Raw genomic sequence first — 11517 nt, 5'->3', positions numbered from 1 at the left:
GCAGCCATTTCAGGGAAATCGCTGCTGTGTAATAATGTTGCATAACGTGCAGTTCAGGAACTCATTTCAACATCAGGGCACTTGATCTGAAGAAGTGTCTAGTGTAAATTGTACTGCATGTTGCATGTTAATCCAGATGTCAACAGTGCATTCGAGAGTTCAGGTTTCAGCGCAGTCCCTGATTTGGGACTCAAAGACCACACATTGAAGCCAAAGAGTGAAACCGTTTTCACTAGTCTCTACTGAAGTATATAATGGTGCACAATGATGCCATGCATACAATCTATTTAGAATCAGAGTCATAGAGATGTGCAGCATGGAATCAGACCCTTCAGTTCAGCTCGTCCATGCCGACCAGATATCTCAACCATTTTTTCTAGATTACATTACAGTGTGGAAACAGGCCCTTCGGCCCAACAAGTCCACACCGACCTGCCGAAGCGCAACCCACCCATACCCCTACATTTACCCCTTACCTAACACTACTGGCAATTTAGCATGGCCAATTCACCTGACCTGCACATCTTTGGACTGTGGGAGGAAACCGGAGCATCCGGAGGAAACCCACGCAGACACGGGGAGAACGTGCAAACTCCACATAGTCAGTCGCCTGAGGCGGGAATTGAACCCGGGTCTCAGGCGCTGTGAGGCAGCAGTGCTAACCACTGTGCCACCGTGCCGCCCCATTTGCCAGCACTTGGCCCATATCCCTCTAAACCCTTCCTATTCACATACCCATCCACACACACCACCCTGTGTGTGAAAAAGTTGCCTCTTATGTCTCTTTTATATCTTTCCCCTCTCACCCTAAAGCTATGCCCTCCAGTTCTGGACTTCCCCACCCCAGGGAAAAGACTTTGTCTATTTAATTTGTGTACAAGTTAAAGCTTGTTACCAGTGGTTCTGTGCGAGGACGCACTCTTCCTGTGGAATAGGCACGCTGTACTTGTATATTCCCAGAGACATCCATACCACAAATGTAGATATCATCATTTCCCTAGGTTTAAAACAGTAGACAATGACAGGATACTTCACACAAAAGAACCTTTATGGAAATTGTCAGGCATGGCATTTTAAGTCATTCAAATATATTATTTTGGTGTTAAATGCACTTGCATAATTGGGAATTTAGTTTATATCAGGCAGCAATCTTGAATTAAGTGAGAAACACATTCATTCTGAAAGATATATAATATTCAATGGATATTAAAAGAGAACATTGCAAGAATACTTTAAACGTTAAAATAAAATAATGTTACCTTTTATTATCTCTCTACCATTTCTTGCACCCCCAGCTCCCAACTCCTATTCTAAGTTAGCTGAAGAGAGAAGAAAAATTATCTAACCATTTGGGGGAAATGACTTGCAGTCACACTGATATTTCAACTCAACTGGAAGATCCACTATCCTGTATTGTTGGTCACATGAATTAATTTTTTTACTTTTTTCTAATATAATTTGGGGGGCATCTCTGTCAGGTATCACAATATTAACTGCATCAAACTACATAGCTCTACCAACCTGGAATATAACTCTTTGACCAAAAATGACTACTTCCTAGACTTGTGTCAAATACATTCTATCTTAAATAAGAATGTAAGAAATAGGAGTAGGGGTAATCCATCGGGCCCATCAAGCCTGCTCCGCTATTCAATAAGATTGTGGCTGATCTTTTTGTGGACCATTTGAATGGCCCATCCGCTCACCATAACCCTTAATTTTTTTTACTGTTCAAAAATGTATCTATCTTTGCCTTAGAAACATTCAAGGAGATAGCCTCCATTGCTCACTGGGCAGGGCTCTCTACAGATTCACAACCCTTTGGATGAAGATGTTCTTCAACTCAATTCTAAATCCACTGCCCCTTATTTTACGGCTACGCCCCCTCATTCTAGTTTCACCCACCAATGGAAACAGCCTCCCTGCTTCTATCTTATCCATTCCCTTCATAATTGTACAAGTTTCTATATGATTCCTCCCCTCACTGTTCTAAATTCCAATGAATTCTTCCAAATGCAAATCTTCTTCCAACATTTCTTACCATTAGCTGGTCATCTGAAAAACCAATCGAGATATAGCCAGTTGACCTTCCACTCATTTCAAATTGCAAGCCTTGGCTGCCCTTCGGAGTGGATGACATAAAGAAACAGTTTGGATCACTGGCTGGATTGCACTGTGCAGGGTTACTGAAGCAAAATTTGGTGCTGCCACATCCATTACTAGAGATCTGGGTTTAAACAGAAGGAAGGTGATGGTAAATGACAGTTTTTAGAATATGCACCAGACATCATGCTCTATTCCCTGGCATTAGAATAATTGCTTGCTGACAAGCTGTTTTGGAGTGTTCATTTAGTGACATGTGGGTCCCAGAAATCTATTTTAAAACTACGTATTTTGATGTGTAGATGGGTCAAAAAAGGGGTGAAATCAAAATTACTGTATATCGCAAATCAGAGAAAATTACAAGACAAAGGAAAATGGAGAGCAAATTTGGTTCCAATCTAGAGAAATGTGAAGTTTGTACAGTCAGTAAATGATAATATCTGTAACACAGAAGTAAAAGAGCAGAGAAATTTAGACTTGCGGAAACAAGATGTTGGAATGCCATGTTGGAATGAAAAGACTATAAAATGCCAGTGGAGGTGGTGTGGACACTGGCTGCACTCAGACTTACTTCAGTTCCCTTACAGAATAGAGGTGATTGGATAACTCTCTTGTCAATCACACTTACAGAAAGGAAGCAGGATTTTTTTTTGTATCTAAATTTGTATGCAACTATCCCCTGCACCCACAGAATTTTGCTTGAGAAACTATCCTCCCTTTATCAGGAGATAATACTGTTTTAGATGTAGAATTTGTTTAAATAGATTCTGTAGACTGTTGGCTTTAGTATGTTGTTTAAATAAACTCTGTGCAGTAAAACAGCTTCCAGTGGGTTCTGCCACAAGTATAAGAAAGAGGATTGGGTGGTGATGGCATTGAATATGAGCTTCCTACATCACTGAAGGCTTTGAGAAGGCACATAATAATAGAACTTTCCATTGGCTAACAAAGTATGTAGAGATAGGATGTGCAAGGAGTTACATTGACTCAGAATTATTGTTAGGACAAATAGGAAAGGTTTGAAGTAATTTTACACAGAGTGTTATTTGGATGTTTAGCTATGAAAATAATGACCACTGTTTGGAAAGGAATTCAGAAAGCAGGTTTGTCAATTTGTGTATAGGGTAACAAAATAGGTTACACAAATCAGCAGATACACAAGCCAAATATGATCCTTCATGAATCCAGTTGTACAGTTCAATCACCTTGGTCCCTTACTGGTGAATGTTTCTACTAAGTGGCTACTAAGAAGAATACATGGCAGTGAATATGCATTAAACGATCATGACTTATCGAATCTGTATTTACATCAAAGTTTGAGGTTATACTGACCCCCTGAGATAGAGTGATGGTGTTCAGAGGAGTGGTCATAGTAGGAGAAGGCACATTGCTGCCAGATCTTTCAATGGTCTGACTTCTGACATCCATCCAAAATGTTGAAAATGATTGCACAAAAGTGGCTCTAAAATACAAAAGGTGTAATGAATAATTAAAAACAAACATTGTTCCTATAACCAGAGTGAGGATTGGAAATGTTGTATCCTGCCAGTTAAAGATACACTCCAAATTAAGGCTTTATAAATGGTCTTAGCAATGGCATTTTTATATGTCTCTTTTTAAAAAGGAGGCAATAGCTAGGATCCTGTGGAGTTTGCATTTTCAATTTCAGTATGGGAGTAGCCAGCCAGATATATTACAGACAGATTAGCCTCAAGTCCATTTACATAAAGGTTCCCAATCTTTCTGCTTTGAACATGAGTCTATCAGAATTGGTAATGGGTCTCCAGAGGGTTGCAACTGGATATTGGTGATGTGTAGTTAAAAGCTACTACTCGCTGTATATAATCAACCTAAACTGTTAGAATCCTGCCAGAAGGAAGGAGGTAAGTTTAAAGGAAATGTGAGAAGTCAGCTTTTTTTTAAAAAAAAAGAGGGTGATAATTGCCTGGAATGAGCTGTTAGAGGAGTTGTAGAGGCAGATACAATACAAATGTGTAAGAGCCATTTTGACTTGATATATGAATAGGCAGGGAATGGAGGCAGATGGACGACACAGAAGCAAGTGTTTTAGTTTAGACAGGCATCTTGTGTTGGCACAGTCTTGGTGGGCTCAGGGGCCTATTTCTGTGCTGTACTGTTCATTGAAGAAGAAATCAGGCTGTTTATGAGTGTGGATTAGGGTCAGAGTAATAGGTCAGGGGAGGAATAAGAGTTGCGGGGAGAGAAACAGAAACTAGTAAGGGAGCAAACAGAGGGGGAGACAGGAAAACAGAAAGTGGAAAAGTAGAGAAAGAAGGCAGAAACAAACTAGGGAGCGAGGGAGAGGTACACAAACCCAAACAGGGGAATATAAGACAGGAAGAAAAAAAAAATGGGGAGGGACAGGCACATATTGACACAAATTTGGGAAGAGGAGAGAGAGAGAGAAAAGGAAACAATAAACAAGACAGAAAGGCAAAGAGAGATTGAGGTTGTGAAAGGAATAAAAAAACACAAATGAGAGAAGAAAAGGAAGAGATTGGGTGAAAAGTCTCAGAAATGGAGAGTGTGAGAGGGAGTTTGTTGTGTCTGCGATGTGCAGTGTTGTGCATTTTTATTGCTAGGAGACATGCAGCTTTAGGGAAAGAGACAGAAAAAAAAACTAGCCAGAACGGTTCTCTGGAAATCGAACTGTATCTCTTTGAAGTTAGACTTCAGCAGTGGGAAGTTGGAATTCAGCTGATTGAATTAAGCTTGGCTTAGGTTTTATTTCGTATCATTAAAACATTTTAATTGCATGCAAATTTTAGATTCTTGCATCAGCAATTTTGCTGAATCACTGGGGTACTGTCAAAACATCATAGAAATAGTTTTTATAAATGGTGAAATATTTGTTATTTTGCATTCTTTTTATGATTTAGAAATTATCAACTTGCTATGAAAATAATGAACACTTTACTCAATTAGCAAGGAGACAGTGAGTTCTGCAGATGCTGAAGATCAGAGTTGAGAGTGTGTTGCTGGAAAAGCACAGCAGGTCAGGCAGCATCCAAGCAGCAGGAAAATCGATGTTTCGAGCCGGAGCCCTTCATCAGGAACTTTGGTTTTCCTGCTCTTCGGATGCTACCTGACCTGCTGTGCTTTTCCAGCAACACACTCTCACCACTTAATTAGCAGACGAGTCAGCAGCAAGAGCTAAGAATAAGAAACAGAGAGAGTAGGAGAAGGATGGAGAGCTTTTTAAAAGGGTTTGTGCTCTTCCCCGATACTCACTCTCTCTTTCTCCTGATCTCCACTGTTACTGCCTCTAATCAGTTCCTCAATTATTGCTCCCACCACTACCACTCTGCCTCCTTTTCTCATCCTCTGTTGTTGCTGTCTCTGGTCAGGTTTGTATCCTTCTCCTGTACCTGTCTCTCAACAGCTTGCTGAAGTTTGCTTTTGCAAAGTCTTAGTTGTGTTCTCGACTCTTCATTCAAATACACATATAATGTGTCTGTCAATCTGGACAGAGATTTCAGCAGGACATTCATTTTGGAAAGGACAAGAAAACTTATTGGGTGGGAGAAACTGATCTGCTAGAGTTCACCATCAGATCATGAGTGTGATTGTCAGAAGTTGTGAATGAAGGTGGTCAGGGTGCAGGGGGAGAGGTGGTGGTTATTGTGTGGTGAAAATGAAAGATAGCAAATGTAAAAGACAATGATATCATTTACAAAACAAACTACCTGAATTGAATGGTTCCTGTATCCGATGCAATCCAATTGACAATGATCTCTGCTTTATTGCTTGCGGACCTCTGACTTACAGCAGAGCTCTGTGAAGAAAGGTTTGTAGACAAATCCATCAATACCAACCATACAAACAGAAATAGGGCATTTAGTATTTATTCCTCCGTCATTCACAACAAAATTGTGGTGTCTGCAGCATAACTCTTCCATTTGTCTTGGTCCCATATCCCTTGTTATCTTAAATTAACCAAACATTTTCTCACATGTCAAGTTGATATTGGATGTTGCATCAATTACTGTTGGCAAAACAAGTCTTTAAGACTTCGAACCTATTTGTGTGTCACAGTGTTTCCACACATCATTCTTGAAAGACCTTACTGTAAGGTTTAGAATGAGCCTCCCAGTCCTTGACTCCTGACCTCAGTGGAAAAGGATTCTCTCCATCTATGTTTATTTCATCTTAATATCTAGAAAATTTGGATCAATTCACCCTCTAATCTTCTAAATCTCAGGTGGCATGACTCTCGGTGGAATAATTTATCCTTATAATTTGACCTTTGAATCCTGGCAATGAGGTTTTGATGTTGCTGTCGGTGGTTCAAGTTGGAAAATCTCTCAGCTGATAGCCAAGTGCTCAGATGGAGGGATCTCTAATATGGTGTGACAGGTACAGGGTACAGGTGGGCCTAAAACCCCTGGAAGAGGAGCTGAAATGCCCACACAAATGTCTCAGTGTAAAGGCAGGCTGGGTAAAGGGATTAAATAAAAGCAAAATTCTGCAGATGCTGGAAATATGAAACAAACACACACAGAAAAGCTGCTGGAGAATCTCAGTAGGTCTGGCAGCATCAACGATTCATATCAGACTCAAACACTAACTCTCTCTCTTCAGGAATGCTGCTAAATCTGCTGAGTTTCTCCAGCAATCTGTGCGCTTGGTTGAAAGGTTCCTCTCGATTCTCTGATTTCATTCCAGTTATACTGTGACATTTAAGGCCCTCCAGCCGTCACCCCTGACACCATGCCTCCCTCCCACTCATACACTCCTCATTCCAATTCTTGTGCCACCTAACACATGACTCCCTGTAGCCCGCATGCAAACTCATGTCCCCACTGACTCCTTGTAGTCTTCATGCCAACCCATTACTCCATGCAATCTACCCATGGCCCTATTTCCTCCATTTCAACACCCAGTCTCCATCACGTGCAGGATCCATTTTGCAAAGAAACAAAATAATATTCTAAACATTAAATGTGGCCTTCATTATATGAAGTAAATGCTCATTCTTGAAGCTCATTTAAATATTTAAAATCTCAAGTGGCTAATCACTAAGGAAAAGAAGTAAACATTTGTTCACATCACAAAGGCAACTAAACTTTTAATTAATAGCCCCATTAGACTGTCAGTGAAACTGTAAACTCAGAGCTCTTGTTTAGATGAATGTAACTTTTATAATTAGCCAGTCATTCATAAGCAACCAATAGACAATGTCAACAAACAATTAATCAAACGGCTGAGCTGGACAGTCAGCTTTATAAGTCTTTCCACAGACATGCTTAAACAACTAGAGATTTTTAAAAAACCTTTAGATTATGACATTTTAACTGACCTATCAATCTCCTATCAGCCCTATCAAGTGCATTTACTCTGCTCCATAAATTTGTAACCCCAATACCGTGGGTAAAGTTCCTTGTAACAACCAAAATGAGGTTTGTCTGAGCTCAGCACTAAGTTCAAATGGCCCTGCTGATTTTTAGTTTCTCTTACGTGTAAATGACACCTCCACTGCTTTCCCTTACAAAATTGGGATCCGTAGGGAATTGAGAGGGAACTTGGGTCCCAAATACTAGTTTTGAAATTCCAGAGGGTCCTCTTAACCCCGCAAAAATCTGGACCGAGGTCTGGACTTGTCTTGTGACTTCTTCTGAGTCTACTCAACATTCTCTCTAAGACCAATATATCTTTCCAAAAGTGTGCTCCAAAGCACTGCTCACTGTACTTCAGGTGTGCTCTAACCTTAGCATTTTTATGGTTGCAGTACAACTTCTACCCTTTTGCATTGAGACTCTCCACATACAAACATCAGAATTCTTCTTGATAGTTTTCCACTAATTTAAAGATCTATGTATCAGAATCCCAAAGCCTCTTAGGATTTTAATTGCTTCAGTTTTTCACTGTTTAGAAAGTGCATAGTTCTGTTTGTTTTAGATCTGATGTGGGAGACCTGACATTTGGTACTTTTGAAATCTATTTGTTACTATTTTGATCATTCATTCAATGTATTAATTTTTTCTTTAAGTGCTGTGCTTCTCTCTACGTTGCTCACAAAATTTGTCTTTGTGTGAATTGTGAATAGTTGAAGCTTCATTTAAATCCTTGCAGTACACAACTAGCCACATGCTGTCAATTAGATTACCTGACCATTATTCCCCACTCTCTGTCTCTCTGCCCAGCCAATTTCCCAATTAATAATTCGCCCCCTTTTCCATAACTTGAACTTCAGATTAGCTATCATTATAACATCACTTCGATGGTTTCAACCCCTTGTTTAGTCAGATGATAGTATTCTTGTTACACACACACAGTGCCAATGCAAGGGACTCATCCTTACAAGGGACAATAGTCACTCTTGCCCAGAGAGTCTGCCTTTCGAAGGTTACAATCATATTTTTATACACAAATCCACGTCAATCATATATTGGTTTCTTCTTATTGACCAATTACATATTGATTTTCAAGCCTTGGCAACACAATAGACCAATCATATTCTGCTTTGGTTATGTCTTAAGATAAGGTCTTTTGCCTTAGACTCTTGCCCCAGAGGTTAAATGTGGTTCACAGCTTCCTCTTTGCTTAAAATGAAGCAAATTGTGGTTTGCTACATCTTTATCCGCTCAACACTTAGCTTTTCAAATGAAACAATTTGTGGTCAGTGCTGCTTCACACATATTTGTTTTAACCCTGTCAGTCTTGTTTAAATTGTCTTTGTTTTATTTTAACCCCTTCCACACCGTCCACTCACTACAACCTTGGTGATGGCTGCATCACTTGTGGAGAACCCCATTTCCACCCTCAGAGTGAGGACATGCAAGAACACCTGATCCTTCTCTGGTTATTTGCCCTCTCGTTATACTCTGCCTTGTCCTGCAAAGGAAAGGAAAGTGGTGTTGAGTGGGATGCAATCCACACGGGTGATGTGGTTGGAGAATAGTGAGTTGTGTAAGTTGGGAGATTGGCCGGTGAGTTTTGACACAATGTTATGCGATTGAGGATGAAGTGAAGCACATGCATATTATGAATTATGATTGATAGTAATTGTTGATGCTTGGTGTACAGCATATTGCAGTGTGTGAGGCTAGTGGTGCAGCTCCTGAGACCTGGTATTTGGAGATACATTTCACTCAGATAATTATTCTAAGGTCATTAGACTTTTTGCAGCAGTACACTTAGATTCTCATGATGTGATGACTGACATTGACCACTATAATTTTCTGGTCCAATTCTCTGTTCATCTGAAGGGCCTCCCAATTCCCTATGAATACAGAATTTCACTTTCTGTCTACCTCTTTCACTAAGGCATCCAATGCGGATACCCTTTTTCCCAGTAACTGATTTAATTGCTTCTATTCACATTCTCCTCCCTAACCAGTTTCACTATTTGCTCCGGCATAAAATTTGCATTCTGCCCATGTTGGATGCGATGGTGGTAGTTTTAAAAAAAAACAAGTGTATCTTATAATTCAAAAGTATCTAGTAGTGCAAGTACCTAAGTGCAGTATTGTGTTAGAAATAAATCTGACTGTTCTTCACTGCTGGAAAACACGGACCAGAAAAAAGGGTGACAGTAGCTCAGTGGTTAGCATGCTGCTTCACAGTGCCAGGGACCCAAGTAAAACCCCATCCTGACGTTACCGTCTGTGTGGAGTTTGCACAATCTCCCTGGGTCTGTGCGCTCTGGCTTCCTCCCGCAGTTCAAAGATCTGTAGGTTAAGTGGATTGGCTGTGTTAAATTGCCCCATAGTATCCGGGGGTGTGCAGGCTAGGAGAATTAGACATGGGAAATGCATGGATGGCGTGGGTCTGGATGGAATGCTCTTTGGAGGGTCACTCTGAGCTAAATAGCCGGCTTCTGCACTGTAGGGAATTTTCATTCTATTGTCACCACTTGATTTGTAATTTCTAACAACTTACTCTGTGGGTTGTATCACCAATCGGGCAGTCAAGGAGTTGAGCATCTTCAGGACTTTGAGTGAAGGTGCCAAGTGGTGTTTCTGATGAAGAGTCAGCTGATCGAGCCTCCAGCAGAAATCCTTTGAAGATGATTCCTGGATTGCTCCGCAGCGTCACTTCAAACATGCCAATTTAAGAAAGAGTTTATTTCAAATAAAATACCTCAAACATTTAAAGCAGTTAATATGCAGCTGCAAGAATCATAACTTAGTAAAAAAAACACACACAAATAAATTTCCTAATAAAATTCACAAAAGGCTGTCTTAAACCATGAATATACAAATTACAAACTACCATCAAGCATTTTCAAAAGTTAAAACAAAAGACACAGTCTATTATAAAGCAGGTGTTAAGTGGAACCGTCATTGAATTGGGATCATTGACATTATCACTGGCAGTTTGGTGTTTATCTGTCCCAAACTTACATAAGGTCCGGGCAAAGCTGCAACAGATTTTACGAAAAAAAAGTATTTTGTGGAATGTTTACTCAACATTTTTTCTTATTTGTGGGATGTAAGCATCACTATCGGTACTTATTGTCAATGAGCCACCGATAACTGAGTGGTTGCTAGACCATTTCAGAGGGCAGTTATGAGTCAAACACATGAGAGTGGGTCTGAAGCCACACTTGGGCCAAATGGTGAAGAGCAATAGATTTGCTTCCATGAAAGGCAGCAATGAACTGAATCGAATTTTAAGTGATCTGTGATAACTATTATTATAGAACATAGAACATAGAACATAGAAGAATACAGCGCAGTACAGGCCCTTTGGCCCTCGATGTTGCGCCGATCCAAGCCCACCTAACCTATACTAACCCACTATCCTCCATATACCTATCCAATGCCCGCTTAAATGCCCATAAAGAGGAAGAGTCCACCACTGCTACTGGCAGGGCATTCCATGAACTTACGACTCGCTGAGTGAAGAACCTACCCCTAACTTCAGTCCTATATCTACCTCCCCTTAATTTAAAGCTATGCCCCCTTGTAATACCCGACTCCATACGCGGGAAAAGGTTCACACTGTCAACCCTATCTAACCCCCTAATCATCTTGTACACCTCAATCAAGTCACCCCTAAACCTTCTTTTCTCTAATGAAAACAGCCCCAAGTGTCTCAGTCTTTCCTCATACGATCTTCCTTCCATACCAGGCAACATCCTGGTAAACCTCCTCTGCACCCGTTCCAGTGCCTCCACATCCTTCCTATAGTATGGCGACCAAAACTGCACACAATATTCCAGATGCGGCCGCACCAGAGTCTTATACAACTGCATCATGACCTCAGGACTCCGGAACTCAATTCCTCTACCAATAAAAGCCAGTACGCCATATGCCTTCCTCACCGCACTATTTACCTGGGTGGCAACTTTCAGAGATCTGTGTACATGGACACCAAGATCCCTCTGCTCATCCACACTACCAAGTATCCGACCATTAGCCCAGTACCCCATCTTTTTGTTATTCTTCC

The 11517-nt window shown here is 40.6% G+C and overlaps 1 protein-coding gene across 3 annotated transcripts in view; it reads right to left on the bottom strand.

The window, feature by feature from the left end:
• Positions 1-11517, bottom strand: part of LOC122554224 (ferric reductase 1) — a 62231-nt gene that overhangs the window by 35583 nt on the left and 15131 nt on the right. For all 3 annotated transcript variants that reach the window (XM_087990502.1, XM_087990504.1, XM_087990503.1), the window contains exons 3-7: positions 10006-10160; positions 5811-5899; positions 3436-3565; positions 2042-2227; positions 896-997 (exon numbers count right to left, since the gene is read on the bottom strand). In XM_087990502.1, the coding sequence (XP_087846628.1) occupies positions 896-997; positions 2042-2227; positions 3436-3565; positions 5811-5899; positions 10006-10160 (662 nt within the window). The remainder of the gene's footprint in view (positions 1-895; positions 998-2041; positions 2228-3435; positions 3566-5810; positions 5900-10005; positions 10161-11517) is intronic.

This window comes from Chiloscyllium plagiosum, unplaced genomic scaffold (genome assembly GCF_037043375.1).
Source record: "Chiloscyllium plagiosum isolate Xiang-an unplaced genomic scaffold, Cpla_swu_hap1 HiC_scaffold_9, whole genome shotgun sequence".
Classification (NCBI taxonomy): domain Eukaryota; kingdom Metazoa; phylum Chordata; class Chondrichthyes; order Orectolobiformes; family Hemiscylliidae; genus Chiloscyllium; species Chiloscyllium plagiosum.
This window is presented reverse-complemented; position numbering and strand designations above follow the sequence as displayed.